This window comes from Lichenostomus cassidix, chromosome 14 (genome assembly GCF_008360975.1).
Source record: "Lichenostomus cassidix isolate B80296 chromosome 14, HeHo_3.0, whole genome shotgun sequence".
Classification (NCBI taxonomy): domain Eukaryota; kingdom Metazoa; phylum Chordata; class Aves; order Passeriformes; family Meliphagidae; genus Lichenostomus; species Lichenostomus cassidix.
Window position 1 is genome coordinate 9,057,352 of NC_139495.1, and position 17,941 is coordinate 9,075,292.

The 17,941-nt window shown below is 38.6% G+C and overlaps 1 protein-coding gene across 3 annotated transcripts in view; it reads right to left on the reverse strand.

Moving 5' to 3' along the window:
• Positions 1-1,853: 1,853 nt before the first annotated feature.
• The window catches only part of CPPED1 (calcineurin like phosphoesterase domain containing 1), a 55,212-nt gene continuing 39,124 nt past the window's right edge, over positions 1,854-17,941 (reverse strand). For all 3 annotated transcript variants that reach the window (XM_085074820.1, XM_085074819.1, XM_085074817.1), the window contains 2 exons: positions 15,442-15,864; positions 1,854-3,117 (listed from right to left, as the gene is read on the reverse strand). In XM_085074820.1, coding sequence (XP_084930946.1) covers positions 2,885-3,117; positions 15,442-15,864 — 656 coding nt within the window. In that variant the 3' untranslated portion in view covers positions 1,854-2,884. The remainder of the gene's footprint in view (positions 3,118-15,441; positions 15,865-17,941) is intronic.

The window sequence follows — 17,941 nt, forward strand, 5'->3', positions numbered from 1 at the left end:
GGAGTCAGCACAGAAAAGCTCAGGGAGAGCATGAAGAGCAGCAGCTTTTTCACAGCATTAAGCACAGTGACACCATCAATGTGAGCTGCAGTGACACAAACACACTTGTGCTGTGGCACAGAGGGGGAGCTGAGCCCTTCTAAGAGTGAAATGTTCACGTTTTACTGCTAGTTTTATTTGGTTATGTTAGATGTGCCTTCAATTATTTGTCTCATAGCGGAGTAAAACCAGCTATCTGAGGATAATGTCTAGACACTAGAAACCAAGTTGCAGAGCTGGGGTAAGAAAGGAATCATCGAGCAGTGAACATGGCACAGGCTGTCTCCAACAGGGATGGCAGGGGAGACTTTACTTCTACCAGCGTCAAATGCGATTAAGTTTTAAAAAGACATCAAGTGTTCAGTTTCTGTCTGTAATCTCCAGGAGTTGAATACTGTAGTCCTATAAAAATATCACTTCTATTAAAACCTGCAAGATGAGATACTGGACCCAAAGGCACTAAAGGCAAGCAGCAGGCAAAACAGAGTGTACTCAAGTCTTAATGACTTTTCAGAAGGGTTCAGAAATAGTATGTTCTTAAATTTGTTGCTTACACTGAAGCTGGTGAACCAGGATTTCTCTCAGGATTTCTCTCAAAGGCTTCTTTTTCAGTCCCTTGCCTCATGTTCAGAGGTCTCCACCTCAGACTGTACTTAATTATGTAGTATTTGGTTACTTTCACAGGTTGCTCTGGTGTTCCAATGTGAATTTTCCACATTTAGTGAGAGTCATCAAGGTTTATCTCATCTTTTTAGCAGCCTAAGAGAAACCAAAATGAATTGTGGTCATTTGGTGTTTTAAATTTCTGCTCAGCCTCTTGAGCCCACAGCAACACGAGGGCTCCCTTGCTCTCCTGTTTCATCAGCACTTAGAACTGTTAGTGACATCTTGCTTTAAAGTCAGTCATATGCTGACACTGACAGAGAGTTACAATTACCAACCCTGCTGGAGGTACCAAAATAATGTCCTCAACATCAAAAGATGTTGTTTTAAATTATAATTAGGGTCTCCACGGGTGAAGTGTTTCGTAATTTAACATATTTTATTTTTCTTGACATAAACAAGATGAGGCATGGTGACAGCAAGGACCTCTGCCATTTCAAATTAGTTAAGGCATCAGTATTAATTTGAAATTAACTAATTACACTAAGAAAAGTGAGGAAACACAATTTGTCATTCATGCTGGTAAAAAACCCACATTCCTAGCTTATGTTTGTAAATTTTTACTACCTACAGTAATGTCCAGCCATTGCACTATGGTTAAATATACTTCCCATGATTGTATTATATGAGACTGTGAAAATGTTCTCTCATTTCCCACATTCTCCTGAAAATGAAACTGTGAAAACATTCAACTAAGCAAAGCCAGTTGGAGAACAAAAGCAAAATAATTTCTCTCTGAGTCCAGCATTAGCTGAGCTGAAGCTGCTGCCATGGGACTGCAGTCCCCAAGTGGCTCTGTCCAGCTGCAGGTACAGCCACTAGGCAACGCTGCAGAGGTGATTTTATAGTCTCAGCAGCTGCACAAATCAGGCTTGAAGGAGCCTCCTTCATAAACTGTTGTGACTAAAATGTAATTAAACTGACTCTTCAGCACAGCATTTCATACCTCTCACCATATTTAAATATCTGTAATACCCTCTAGGGAACACCATTGTATGTGAGTACATACATAAAACATGATAGAATGCATTAGTGATGCTCACCGTGCTCCTCCTTCAGGTGCCAAAGCTGCACCAGCTCCAGCTCCAGATAACCCATGGCATGCACTGTAAGGTGCTCAGCTGAATACTTAAAAACCCAACAGCTATGAGTTAATTCCATGAAGACTTTATTTTCAGCAAATTAGATACACTTGCTAAAAAAAAGAGGTGGATTGCAGCACATAAACTAGTTTATGAATTTGTTTTTAAAGTCTTACTGCAGTGAAGAAAACATACTTTTTAGGGTTTCAATATCCCGTAATGTTACAGTAAGGCACTCTATATTGCATTTAGAAATCCAAGCTCTCCTCTTGTCTAGGAATCAACAAAGTGACTTCTGGCTACAGTATTCTGTACAGAATATTCTGCCCATGCAATTATTCCAACTTCCATAGCCAGAGCCAGGATATATGCTACTTGAATGGTAGTTAAATTTCAAAATGAAAATAGTTGTCTCACCTTTAGTTTCTGTCAGTGACATTTATTTCAGCCTCATTTACAGACTTTTCATTATATAAAACTATATAATGGAAACTATAAAACTATATAACATTATATAAAACTTTACAACGAATATAACAGAAACCCAAGCTGTGACTGCAAACCAGAACGTGTTTGCTCTCCTACTGCTCCTGGCCTGGAAGAGCTAAGAAAATAAAGTGCAGGAAATGGGAGAAAGTATGACACCAAGGTAACAGGATATGATCCAAAAGTTGCTAAAAGTCAGGAGTCTGCTGATTTCAGATTTTTTCAGATGTGTTTCTGCAAAAAAGTGTCCCATTTATACTGTCCAGAAGGTAACAGAAATTACTAAATTTATTAATTTTGAAATACCCTCTCAAGTTAAAGGGTTATGTAGAAGCTAGTTTCTCTGTCATCAGAAAGTCTTATCTAGGAGCAAAGTGAAAATTCTCAGAACTGTACTTTTAAATGACACATTACCGTATTAGCTCTGCTCTTCTCCCATATTCCTCGTAGGTCTCCTTTTCAGAAAGAAAAACATGTCAACAACTTCCTTGTTATTTAGGACGATAACAAACTGTGAGCTGTTCTGGGACACTGCAGTCATAAATCTGTACTTCTGCTTGGGGAAACTTTATGAAACTGTTTATCTAATATGGAAAAACATCTTTTGACACAGCCTACTTTTGCTTAGCAAGCAGATCCAGCAGCTCCTTCTCTATGCCCTGGCTGCCCAGCTCATTTAAGCTGTAGTATTTGTGCACCACCTTTTCCTCTGTGACAACCACCACCCGAAGCCCATGTGTATCATGTCCCAGTTGACATCCTATGGCTGATGAAACCACCATCTCCAGGCCTTTGTAGGACCCTCCAGCATTCCTGTGGTAATGTCCAGCAAATACAGCTTTAACGCCTGTTAAAAAAAAAAAAAAGTTTGTAATTAGTTAACACTTCACAGGTGTCACATTTACTCTCATTCTTTAATGACTCATTGAGCATAAAATTAAAACTAAACCATCTACCCAAACTTTCATATTTAACAAATAATTAGTAAACATTAGTAAATAATTCTAGTAGTAATAAATAACAAAACAGCTCCACCAGCCGTGTTTAGGGCTACTGGACTCTGAGTTCTTTGTGCCCACTGCAAGATGGGTTTGTTGTCTCCCCACACCTTTGCCTAGAAAGAGGGGACAATCCAGAGGCAGCTGATTAAAATTAGATACCTAATTTGGAATTGTTTTGGCATGCTTAGTCTAAGGTCCTTGGACCCTTGGTCCAGACTCTTACAACTTCATGAAGTTGCCTCTAATGCTACTTTATACTGCTGTGAAAAAGTACTGGGCCAGATGGCTAAAAATACTGGGAATTTTGTTGGCAGGCAAGAGAGGAGAGAATTTGTGAGATACTACAACCTTAAATGACATTTAAAAAATAAAAAGCTAGCAACAACTCATTTTGCCTTCAGACAGCAGAAATTCTGGAAGATAGCAGAGGCAATTTAAAGCTAGAAAGCTGTAATGAGGAACATGCCATAACTTCACATGGAAATCCTTTATTTCTCTAGCCATAAAAACCTTCCACATTTTCTTGTGCAGTAGATTTAGACCTCTTTCCCAGAGATAAAATGAAAAGGGAAGTAGGTGAACCCATCTTAACACAGCTGGCTAACATCAATCCTTTGCTTTTGTGGGAGTGAGTGATCTGAAGACTGATATAAAATATATAAACTTGGCTCAAAGTATAGTTAAAAATTAAGCAGCTTGGAAAGCAAAATATAAATTATTCTGCTGTATGTCTGGTAAGAGCTACATGGCTTTCATATTTCAAATCCAAGCCCTTCTCCCATAGCAAATCAGTCAAGGTGGAAAATAGAGAATGAAGCCACCTTGTCACTGAGCAGTGGTACATGGGCCTTGTCAGCTCCAACTTGACTGTTGTCCTGTTTTAGTTTATCACTGCTAATTACCCTGCTCCTGGAACTGCTGCTCTGTCTGCTGCATGAGGTACACTGGTGAGTAAGGCAGCAGCACAATGCTGGCAGCTTGTTCTGACTCAGCTGCACAAACCCAGCTCACCAAGCTGGAGAGGTTTTTCACATCCTAGGAGAAAAGCAGTTAGGACCCCTCCGAAGGCAATGGTGGAATACAAGTCAGTGATGCTGCTACTGTAACAAGGGAACAAGGGCTTTTCTGTGTTCCCAGTTTTTCTGCAGGTAAGCAGAACTACTTTAGTCTATGAAAAAATTAAGAAAAAGTAAGAATCATAAATCCATAGTGAGGTGCAAACCTACATGACACTCTTTCAGTAACAGAAATAGGCACTTTGGAAGGGAATTAAATGCTCTCTTTTTGCTAGAAGCATCTGTGTCCTAAATTAGCATCTTCCCACCATCCAGAGAATTTAACATTTGGGTTTAAAAGAGGAAAAGAAGCCAAGACATCTCATCATATATGTAAACCAAATGCTGAGTAAGTGTAATTAGAAGGACAGAGGATACAAAAGTACCAAAGGAACTGTAGTTTTGCTAAAGAAAATAAACTCCACTTTGATAATTCAAGGGAAGATTTTGAGAAACCCATTCCAGACAGACAGACACCAGGAAAAAATGTTGTCCAGACTTCAGTTTTCAGGTACTCTTCAGTGCTAGTTCTTGTTATTGTTGGGTTACAGCACATTACATCTTGAACAAGAAAACAAACAGGTCACTGCTGTGTATTGACAGGGGCTCACTGATGGGGTTTGTCTGCAAAAGCATTTCAGTTCACTCAGCTGTACTGCACCCACTTTGTGAGTTAGCAAAGGGGGAAATCTGAACCAGTCACTGCAAGAATACTGAGATGACAAGCAGGCAATTTACTTTGCTCTTGCTTTTGATCTTTAACATAAAAAGAATCTTAGAGATGTATGCACTCAAATTTGATTTATTAATTTCAGATGCTTTTCTGAAGTAAAAATGTCAAGTTGCTAGCAACAGACACCCCCCACCTCCCACCCCTTCCTCCCCCCAACTCTGTGAGGAAAGAACAGTGTCCTGGCAGATCTCATTTTTATAGCCCACTTTAATGTGTCCCCAGGTCAGTTAAATGCATCCAGCTATACACTAAAACATACAGTCCCTTCCCATTACAACAGAAGACAAAAAAGGTAGAGCAGCAATTTCCTTTTAATTGCTGGTTTTTTAAACAGCAGCGGGAAAAAGTATTGATATAAAATCTCTATGAAATATAAAAAAATTACTGTCTAAATAAATATCCAAAGAGCAGCACCTTCACAAACATTCATTTTTTCACTTTTTTATGAAATACACAGTTATTTGAATTAGTGACTGGAGGTTTCACAGTATCCATTAACTAAAAAAAGCTGAATCCATTACTGCATGACACTATTCATACCTAATGGATTATTCATTAAAGAAAAAATGGATTAAAATCAGAAGAAAGTAAAAAACTGTGCAGACAGTTACTCTAAAAAAAAAAAAAAAGGCAAAACAATCCACCCATCCTGTCTCTGTGATCATCATCATTACCTGATGTCAGACTGCATAACAACACAACACAGATTACAGTTTATCTGCTAAGGAAAAAGGTCTGAACTGCCAAATTAATTTTTGATCAGAACAGGACTGCAAGCCAGAGATGCAGGACAGGCTCCATCCAGTGCTGGGTCTTGTTCTGTTTGTGCTGAAACTGTACTTGGACCATGAAAACACCTAAACCCACTGAGCTTCATGTCTGCTACCAAACATGAGTTTTCTGAATCAGTCAATATGCAAAAAAAGTCAGTGTCTTTGTAAAAAAAGGTTTAGATGCAGGAATTGCTTCTGATTTTAGTAAACAAAAGCTGTTCTTCTGCCATGCAATTACCCATCATTTTCTGATCAAGCACAAAATGTCCTTTTTAGTTCTGATCTGACAAAGCTGAATCTGAAAGAGAAAAACATTTTCCTTTTCCAAAGATCTGATCATACCCCTTTTTCCCTTTAGAATACTGCATCCCTACTAAGGAATGAAATACCTATTTTGGTAGAAGTTCTTTGAGGCCAGAGCAGCCTACTTAGCAAAAATAATTCGTGATGTAACAACCAACCAAAACAAGGATTGTTCAAGAGTCATCTGATGAGATGTAATACTTACAAATGTTCATAAGCCTTAGACTTTTCATCAGCTCAACCATGAAACAAGTTAACAAACACTTTGATTTTATGCTAATTCACAGACTGCATTATGGCTCTAGAGGCTGTAAGGCCACACAGTGGCTTTGGCAAGGCAAGAGGTGAGTGCCAGTATCAGCTCATGCAATTCAGCATTCTGCCTTTGATGCTACCTGTTTCATAAGCAGAATCTTTAAAGCACAACTCAATTTTAAGGAAATTTCAAACTGTTAGTATTTTAATTTGGATACCTTTTTCCAAGTCAAAACCACAGTATGAACGCTCGATGCACAGTTTCTATTGCAGACATTTTTCAACAGGAAATTCAAAAGCACTTCTGAAGACTTTCCTCCCCCTCTCTTGTTTCCAGGGTCTGCTTTTGAAATCCAGCTCACCAAGTAAGGAGTAGAGCTGCAGCAAGCTCTGGTTGATTTATATCTTTCTCACTTTAACAGCTTCGCAAAGTTAGACAATTTTTACCAGTGTTTCCCATCTTTTCTTTTTCTGTTGGTCCTCTCTCCAAGCTTTGTGACCCACACCAGCAATTGTCTCAAAAGGTGGTTCTCTTACAGAGAGGGCATAATAGGTACTGTTCCACTGCCTCACTGGCCTAACAAGGAAAAGTTTCACACAAGTATCTGAGATTTGCTCTGGATGCTTCTGAAAAGGCTGACATACAAAGGGATGTCCAGGCCAAGCAGAGTCAGGAGCAGCTGCCTATGTACAACCATCACATCCCTGAGGGCTGCAGCAGCTCTGATTTTGAAGAGATTCTTCTCTGTAACTGTGGCCATCTTACAGCACTTCTGAGCTCCCAAGCAACCCAAAGCAGAGGAATGCTCTGAAAGAAACCAGGTCCTAAAGGAAATATTCACCTTTTTCAGCCCTGAAGATTCTGAAGAAAATGAGAAGAAAACGTTAGCTACCCTGGTGTTGTTAACACACCGTTGATTTTACTTCTGACAAGAATCAGATGAGAAAATACTTCATTACACCTAAAGAAAGTATAACTGAATATCATGCAGGAGGCAGTTTGTCTGTTAGCAGGAGAAGCTGAGGTTAGTTTACAAAATTTTAAAAGTGCAGCATATTCCTTCTACGAATTATCATTTATCACTCAGAAAAACCCTTCTGGGGCACCAGGGAGAAGGGTCAGCATGATTTTGATGCAATTGCACTGTAAGAGAACAAAGGCATTTCGCTGTGTCTCATGGATAATTCCCCTGGGAGTGATAGCATCCCTGCCTTAGCTTATTGTGCAGTTGCAGTCCCATAATTCCCAGACTCTTCTCCCTTACTTGGGACTCTACTGTTGTCTTCTGTAGTGTGGAAAAATGTAAGGACACGCAAGACTGGGCATGTTTTCAACTCCTTTTGGGGCAGGAAAGAAAGGGGACTCTGGCCTGCCTTCTCTGTGTGGCCCAACAAACAGCCACGTCTTTTCTATTCAGTGTTGTGACCAGCCTTTCTATTTAAGGAGTAGTTAAATCATGTTAATGTCTCCATTTTAAACATGAAATGCTAGCCAAATCATCTTTTTGCTTTATTAAACAGGTATATTCTGTAACAATGCAACAGTAAGGTTTTGTGAAATAGGTAGCACCTCTTTTCCTAACTTCTTGAAAAATTTAATGTTTTCTAGTTTAATTCAAGAAATACAGACTGAGTCCCACTCCCTAGGGAAACTGAGTTGCAATGACACAGGATGGAAAATAATGCATTCATGTTTATCTTGAAATATAAAAAAAAAACAATAAAGAAACATGCATCTGGAAAACAATTTTTCTCACACAATCAGAGAATATTGGGTTGTAATTCAGACATGAACTAGTTTAAATTCCAGGGGTGTCTGACTCCAGTTTCTGTAATTACACTCACTTCCATGGCTTGATTCCAAAACCCCCTGAATTCAGAAGAAGCTGTTTTCCAACTCTAGTTCCAAATGTACAAACCCCATTTTTGTGGCAGGTTTGCTTTGTCCAAAATGTGACTGGCCTTGCCTTAGCTGGCAATTAAACTGCTCAACCCAGCACTATGGACAGAGTAAAAATATAGGGAAAAAATTACCAATATAAAAATAAACCAAAGAAAAGCAAGCAGATTTTCCAAATTAGGAGGAGAATGCCTGGAATAATCAGCATAGGCAATCAGTAGCATGCTTTATTTAGACTGAGCCTTCAATTAAATAAATGCTTTTCTCAGCAAAAGCAAATGAGACTGTAAAAGAAGGAGAAGGCTAAATTAGTGCAATATGAATGACATAATAAATATGTAATGGGTACAGTACAGACCTTGCTTCTCTTCCCATGCTCTCTGTAGAGAATTATGGAGAAAAAAAAGTGGTTCTGACTGAACAATGAAATTTATCACATGGTTCAGATGATCACCTTTTAAGTGCTGATTAATGAACTATTTTTTACAGTAACTGCAGACATGAATCAATGTTCACTGCATTTCATGTACAGATTGATGGCTCTCCACCCAGACTGCAGGTGAAGTTCAAAGCAAACAAAAGGAGGCATTTCTTCACAGAGCTGTGAAACATGAAATTCCCTCCTGCAGACCATTGTGAAAGCTGGCAGTTTCCAGAAATCAACTGAACAAATCTAGAGAGGAATCACTAAATTGCATTATTTTGTTAATATTAATTAGACACAATAAATCCTAGAAAGAAAAATTGCTAGAGGTGAGAAGAGGCCTTGAAAGAAATATCATCATGCACTTTTCTATCCTGTGCTCTTCAGAAGGGTTTGGGGACTAGGAGCAGCAGGAGACTGGGCTATTGAGACTCATTCTGGTCCCGTAATTCTGCTTTTCTGTTAGCTGTTCAAGTTTGATGATAAAATTAGATTTAAAATAGAATTATGTTTATCCAAAAATCCCTGATTCACCAGACAAATCTCTTCCTCAGTTGAGGACCGAAGAAGGAGGACAGCCTAGAAAAAGCTGATCCTAAGTATATTTGTTCCCAAAAGTGCAGGATCTAGAGAGGAGCAGCAGCAGAGCCAGAGTGGAAGCAAAGAGGTGGAGAAGCAGTTCTGTAAAGACACGAGATTGTCTTGAGTGGAGGACATGAATGTTATCAACACTCTTGCACCCTCTCAGTTTTTTGAAGACAGGAGAACCAAGTAAGTATCCAGGCACAGGCAGGTGTTACTGTGAGATGTGTGCACACCCACACAGAGGTAAGAGTACATAGGTGTTTTTTAAAAGGCAGGGTTTCTGGCAAGTACAACCATTTAAGTCATATGGATAAATTGATCTTGAACATTTTCCCTGGAGTATCAAGCACAATCTGGCTTTTCTTCCTTTCACTTGCAGAGTGCAGCTGCTGTCTGAAGTGCTGAACAATGTGGTTGGTTCAAGAGTAATACCTGTTCTCACAACAATTTTGCACTCCAAAATGATGTTCTTTCAGCTTCCCTACAAGAGCCCACATTAATCATGGACATTTTTTGCTGTACTTTTCTCCCCCTGGGCACGTGATGTATCTCATCTTTTCAAGACTCCGGTGCTACACAACAAATGATAATATTTAGAAGTCTTTGAAAACAAAATCTCTTCAGTGGAATAGAATTGATTTTATCTCATTGCAATTTCAGAGTGCTTGCATCGCCTCATCTGCCAAGCAGGTGTTACAGCAGCAAACAAAGATGTGAAAGCATCAGTCACAGCCTGATAACAGAACTGCTCAGTGCTCAGGCAGTTCTCAGACCCTACCATCCAAAAAAACCCTAGTAATTTCCCACTAACAGAGCTCCAGTAGAAGGAAATAGTCCCACTGCTAAGTATTGGTATTTACTGGTAAGTAAAACCCTCCCTTTCATAAGGTCTTTGGTCAGCCCTCAGTACCAATAATACAGAATTACTTTTGAGCCCTTTTGAAGCTCTGTATTATCCTTCTCAGAAGAGCTGTGTGAAGAATAGAACTGAGTAATTAGAATTTACACTGCACAGCTCTATAAGCATCTCAATAAAAATATCCCATACACTCTTGTTTCCAAACATTATCCTGCAAATGTGCAGGAAACCTCTGCCTTAAATTTGCTTTGTACACTAGAGGATCAGGAGTTTGATGCAGCTGGTGGTCAGTGGGTCTGTGTAAGTGGGAGACAAAGTATTATTTTGCAAAGTGTATTTATGTTGAAAGCTTCTTTCTATAGGACAATACCAAATAGAGCTATACACAAAATTATTTCAGTGTCACTTGTTTTTCCTGTGTTATCAGAGGAGAACCAACAGGCACAGCCAGAGGGTGATTCCAGATCACCTAATTAGAGCACTGGTCTAAATAAGCCTTTAGAGGTGCTGCCTCCAGAAGGTCACTCTGTCCTTCAAGGTCATTTTTGAGTGCCTCTTGAGACCTTTCAGTGGAATTTACTTCCATTTGAAAGTAATGCTTTCTCAGAGAGCTGACACAAACCCCAAAAACCCTGGATTGCTGTGTGTTCTTATGATCAAGAAGAAGCTTTAGCCCAGCAGATAGAACTGATTTCAAGAATTTATCCGAGAAAAAATATTTCATGTCCTTACAGACTACATGTAATACTTTTGTTACTTCCATTTGAAAGTAATGCTTTCTCAGAGAGCTGACACAAACCCCAAATAGCCCTGGATTGCTGTGTGCTCTTAGGATCAAGAAGAAGCTTTAGCCCAGTGGATAGAACTGATTTCAAGAATTTATCCAAGAAAAAATATTATTTCATGTCCTTACAGACTACATGTATTTAATACTTGCTGCCGAATTTCTAAAAAAATAAAAATTAAAAAAAAATCAATGTCTGTGTGTATCTTCATGCAAGATTTACATTACCATACCCTGGGGAACTGTTCCTACATAGAATTTATCAAATGTGGTCACTCTACCTGTGCCATAAGTGCATAATTGCAACCTTGAAAGAGGTTGATCTAAATCACTGAAGTTGAGAGTATTTAAATTATCTTAAATACTGACACATAAGCACTGATTACTCACTCAATGTATGGGCTTTGCCAAAATCAAGGTCTCAGTGGCAGGAAGAAGAAAATATTACTCCCCTGTCAAATCTGATTACACAACAAAGAAAATAATGAAACATAGCATATGTTGTCTGGTAAATTTTAGAAACAACAGCTTTCAACACTCCATGCTTTAATTTTGTGCTCAAATATATCTCAGCTGTGGATGTTCTGAAAGCTTCTTCCTTTAACACTACTCTTCTGTCACAACATTTCTAAGAGGAGAATGTAGATATCACACTCTTTTAATGAGTAAAGGTGTTAGAAGTTACAGCACCTCCAGTCACAAATATAATGAAAAAATATATCATTTAATGAAGGTAGGTTGTTATTTTTGTCCCTATGTGCGTATGAAGTACTTTTAACCACATCTGAAAAATTGCTTTGAAGACATTTGGATGAATTTAAAACTTTTTAATTAAAAGAAGCTGAAGACTATAAGGAATTTCCTTCTGTATTTTTCTATCTGTGGTTTAGTTAGTCTCTCTTGGATGCGAAATCTCTCAGCTACGTAGATCACCTATACTCTTCACCTAACTCTGAAACATGATCTTTTTTCAACTCTGTTGGTGAAAAACCAGCTATTAACTTAGGTTTTAATCAACAGAGCTCTTAAGTTCAGATGTTTTCTTAAATGCTTTAGCTCATTTGTGCCATTAAGAAACATTTATTATGGTATTGTATTAAGTAATGTAAGTGATAGTTCTCAGGACAAAAAGTCTTTTAAAGATTGTCTACAGCACACCAAAAATACCCACATTTTTCAGTAAAAAAATTTAACATCTGAAGAAAATTTTACTGGAATGAGATAAGTAAGAAAAAGTAGGTCTTCTGTTACATAAACTGCCTAATTTGAAAACTAATTTACTGCTTATGTTTATCAGACACATGACTTGCAGATTGGATTTTTGGCTAGACCATTACTACTTTATTTTCTCTACGATGCTATGAGGAAACCTATTTATATCAGCACTGTAAAATCCTTAAAAGCTGAATATGCATTTCATGCAGCAGAGTCGAGTGACTCCAGCAGATCTTACAGATGAGAACGTCAGGTCAGCTCTTTCACAGTTCTTGCACACAGGTTTTTTCTGTACTTAACTTCTGCATGCAGAAGAGGCAGAGCTCTGACAACTTAGGCTAAACTTGCAGAAGTTATACAAATACACCTTCAGAAATGTATCTCTACAGAAATGCTGAACTCTGTTCTCAACTGACTTGGTTTTCACTGTGACCAAAATCACATTTGCAAGGACAACAGATGTTATAATTCATTTTTAAAAAATGGTCTAGCAGGATTTCTTAGACATGTAGCTTACAAGTATGGTTTAACTTTGCACAGTGGTAATACATATTTGCAAGTGCCAGATTTTCAATTATAAATATTTATCATAAGGACATGATTTTATCTTTAATTAGCCCAACTGTTAAGGACACTTCTAATGTGAGAAATGTAATTCAGCATTTCATACCAGATGTAGCCTCCACAGCTAGTCTTTTATCTCTGCTTGTAATGAGCAGATACTTACACCAAAACCATTATGTAACATGGCAGTGATTAGAAGAGAATAACTACAGAAGATCTGGGCTTTGGAATTAAAACCAGGATTTTCTAAAGTTGTAGACCTCACTTGAAAGCACCTGTGCAATATGACTTTAAGCATCTGCTTATTTCCTACACATATCCATATGAATTTCATTGTTCTTGGAAAGGCCTGAATTCCTAAATTGTCTTTTCCTTCCTGTCCCTCTCTAACCTGCCAAGTTATGGCTCTGTGGCTGACCCTTCTAGAAAAAGTATAACCATGAGAACTGGGATAATTCCAGGTTTGATCCTGCGTTATCAACAACTGAAATGTGATGCCCATCTAATAGTGCCAAACACAGCAACCCCTAAACCATGCATGGGACTGACATTTTGCATAATTATACAACAAACCTTTGGTGTGGTTACAAACACTGAAACAGCAAGAAGCATAAGGAATGAAGGAAGGACTGGTGACAGGTTGGGGGAAGAATAACAGTGGCAGCCTGGTGGACTCCTAAAAAGACAGACTGACTTTCTTCTTCCAGAATAAATAGTTATACCAGATTTCTAAATTAAAAATGAGCAAAGTAGATAGAGATTTCATTAGCAATCTTCTGTGTTTTAATCCTCCAAGACTGTATGAAGCAAACTGGGGGCAAAACCAATTTCATGTCTAATGATGTGCTAAAATTGATTATTCTTTGGCAAAGCAGAGATTCAAAAAGCAAGTGGTGTCCCTGCATCTCTGTGACTCTATCCCACCATGCCAACAGCCTCTCTGCAACCTGCTGAGACCTCTGTGGTCTCACAAAGGCTGTTCTTCAAAGGAATAATAAAATGGAAACACAATGCACTCGTTACTAAGGAAACTCTGAGTCAACTTTTGATTCAGCTCATTTTTCTCAGCAGTCTGAGTTACTGAGCTGCCTGTTCTCTGTATTCATTCCATTAGCAAAATGTTTGATTATTGGCTTGTGAATATTACCTATTGACTCAGTGTATACTAACGAGCAAGCCAAAGATCAGTGTTTACACACGTTCATTATGGAGCAAAACAACTTGTTAGAGATGGGAATGAGGGACACAAGGAAAAATGATGGAGGGAACAGAAAGGTGCCACAGAAAGGAGCTGGGGAACTTCTGCCCTGTTGTAGTTGTACTTGTTGTAGTTGTAGAAGTTGTACTGCTCACTTCCCAGTCTGATCCTTCCCCCCATCATTTGATGGAGGAGCCTTCCAGCCTTCTGGGTTAAGCCCCTGGACATAATGTAACAACGTTACAATGATAATAAATTGGCATAACTTTTTATACTTCTTGATTAATTAAATTCCCAGTGCTGAGTGCTGTCAAATGTTACTAAACCAACTGGATGACAGATAACTCTAGAACAGAACCAGATGGTTCCCACATTAATGCCAATTTCCTGGGATACACCCATGAACTCAGGTGTGCTGCAGGCCATGGTACACAGGAGTCACAGCTGCCCAGCTCTCCCAGAGCAACACTTCCCACTTTATTAACACTGGCACAAAAATTAAAAAAGATATGAGGTATTAACAGCGTGTCTCCTTATGGGGGAAAAAATCCCCACTTGTAAATCTTGAATCTGCAAATATATCAGTGCCCTGGAGAGCCCTCAGATAGCTGTGAATTTTGGCCCCACTGATTGGAAACAGCAGGAGATTCAGAGCTTGGAAATTACGCTGAGTTGGATGAGGCCAGGCTTAACAATTACATGGTAAATTAGGAACAAGATCATAAAAAATTTGAATTGTTCAGTAATCCAAATAATGTGCTCTCTTATAGATACAGAGAAAATGACATTCTGATGCAGCGATGGCAGGAAATTTTGAGGGACTGGCACACTCCAGGAACATGAAGGCAATTACCAGAAAACAATGGGAACAGAATGGAGGAGTAGCTGTGTACTGCGTCTGTCTCCATGGTGTTGAAGTGGCATCACACAAAGCTGTGGGATTTGGTAAAATTACTCATTTAGCACATGCTCCACCTGCCCTTCATCCCAGACATGGCCCCTATTAGAAACGGATGTGCAAAGGATTGATTTTAGCAGAGCAAGACTTGTTTTAACACTGAATAAATCTGGGGTGCATTACACTCTTGGTTTAAAATTGGCTCAGTGTGGGAGAAAACAACCTCCAAGGTAATTGTGGATTCTGTTTCCAGTTTCATGTAAAACATAAATTCTGTATTTTTCTCCTGTGGCAATACCTGATCTTCCACTCTGTAGGCAGGGAAAACTCAGGTTGTCTTGTATCTGCCAGTACTTGCAAAATGGAACTGTTGCTATTTATGTTAAAGAACTTTTCACGTTTAGCTTTTTACTTTTCACTCAAAGTTTTAAATTTTGTTTGGTACTTTTTACAGGCAACTAGATTCAGTTGATAATTTTGACTTACAGGAAACAATGAGGCTTACAAGCTGTATTTAAAATTCCTTGAAAACAGTACCATTTAAGTTAAATGTATTTTGTCTGGCAGCAGAGCCATTAACAATTTGAAACAAAAATTCAAGAGTAGGAAAGTTTGAGAAAATACCTGCTTTATGAAACTTTTCCATTATCTCCTGACGAACCACTTTATCCAAGTTGAAATAATCGTGATCTTCATCGGGATTGCTCAGAAACAGAGGGATGTGCTGAAATACAATTATATACTTGCATTTCTGGTTTGCAGCCTCAGCCAGCTGCTCATCGAGCCAGGCATCCTGGGCACGCCTTAACTCAGGGCACTTGGAAGAATCATAGTATAGCTGAGAGTTCAGCACAAGAAAGAAAACACCTCCAACCCAAAAGCTGAAGTAGTCATCTCCCCAGTTCTTGCAATAATCATCTATTGTTTCTCTTGTTGGAGTATTGCCAAGATCATGATTCCCACTGACGAATACCAGTGGTATGTCCTGGTCAGTGTTCTTCAGAACATCCTTTAAATCTTGCAGTTGGTTGTTCCTCCACTTGGTTCCTAAAGAAAAACAACAACCACAAGACATTTGAGTGTTTATGTTGCCTTTTCCCACCTTCACTGTTAGTTTTTGTTTATGTTGCAGGGTAAGAAAATATTCTGTATTTGATGTGACCATGAAAACATCTTCACTTTATCGCTGTCCATGCGCCCAGCCCTGTTGCTCCCTCACCAAGGCCTCAGCCATTTGTCAGCAGATGGCCTGAAGGCAGGCTCTGCACAGGAGCCAGCAGAGAGCACAGCACTAGGTGATGCCATGGTCTCTGCTCTGCACCAAGAGCTTCAGCTGGTTCTGCTCAACTGGGGAGTGATGATAGGGTGAAAAAATGCAGCAGCCTTGGATGGTCTAACAGCACAAGGGTAAAAAGCAGGTCAGCTTCTGGTTTATATTTTATGACTGCGCAACAAAATTAAGGGTTGTTCGGTTTGGTTATTTTTCTCATTACAAGAACTATTTCAACTGCAAAAATTTAACCTGAGTCTTGTGGGGACTTATGTATATAAAAAGTCTCTTTTAATAATAAGCACGCCAGTAATTTCAGAAAAAAGTAATTGTGTATTTTGCTAATTTTCCCTGCATCTCTGCCTTTAATATTAATATGCATATCCATACAGGTACTCTTCTGGATGTCAGGAATTTGTCCCTGCCTAGGAAGATCTATCTTACTGACACATTGACTTACAATCACTGAAAAAAAATAGAAAGGAATTTTTAAAAGGGAAGTTATTTTCCTCTAATGATGACAGAGGTTTTCCTAGGTTTTCTAAAGACTAATCTTTAACTAGAGGCCATTAATATGTTTATTATTAATGAATGAAGTGAACACATATAAATTGTATTTGTCCTGCAATACATAATACAGATCTACCATGGGCCCATTTCCCAAATACTAACTCCAGCTTTTAACCAAGGAGCTTTAACAGGATTTTTATAAGAACTCTGCATTCAGAGTTCTAATACACTTGCACACAGGTCTATGCAAATCAATCATGTCCTTTTAAATTGTGTTCTACTTTCCTAACTACACACATGCATTATAAACAAAAATGTACAAAGGGGTTTTTACCATTTCTTCAAAATACTTACAATCAATATGTTGACAAACACTGACCCTTATTAACAAATATTTTGGTTTACTTACCCTACAGATACCACCTAGTTGCTGTTACTGTTTAGTACCACCTTATTGCTGTTACTAGAATTCTACAGCTTTAGAAAAATACTGAGGAAAAACCACATTAGGTCAAAATTAAGGCTAAATATAAAGACATCGCTACGAGGTGCATGATGTCCAAATCCACAACTCCCTTGTGTTTCACTGCTGTAGAGGGTAGAAAGATATTGTAGGAAAATCTCTGAGTAACTTGACAATTACTGGGCATATTCCATTCCAGAGGAATCTAGAAAGTAGTGGAGAGCAGATCACATTGTGGGGTACATTAATGGTCAATTTAGGCTGTTGTTCTTGTTAATCCCAGAAAAAAAACAGGGAAAATAACATCTGTATTACTCAGGAGAAGCTGAATTTTAAAAAATAAAACCAAAAATTCAAATAAACCTGGCACACTGCTGTCCATGGGGTAAGGAACTTGGCCGAGAACGCTGCTTTTCCTGCCACTCCCCATTTTCCTATGGAAAGAGTTGGAAATTTCAAACTCTAAATGTGAAAATGCATGGGGGAGGAGGGCAGGAAAATGCGAGGGGGGAAGGCTCTGTTCAGATCTGTGTAAACACATTACACCATGTTAAACTCCATGCTATCACTTTGGGAAATTTAGCTAACAGTTGCAGAGTATAAAGACATTTATGCAAAAGTTACAGAAATAATTTGCAGAATTATGTATACGTCTTCCCAGCGGTGAAATTCAAGCTCTAGAGACTAACACTTAGATTAGATTTGTCGACAGCAGGGCACTGATTCCCTCATTTAATGAAATATTATTTCTATAGCAACAGAGAAACATATTCAGTGTTTATTGCAGAAAACAGATTGCTCAAAATGGAAAACAAGGACTCTGCCCAAGAGCCTAGGAAATCATACTAAAGAGAGATTGGTTTAGAACAACTGCATCTTGG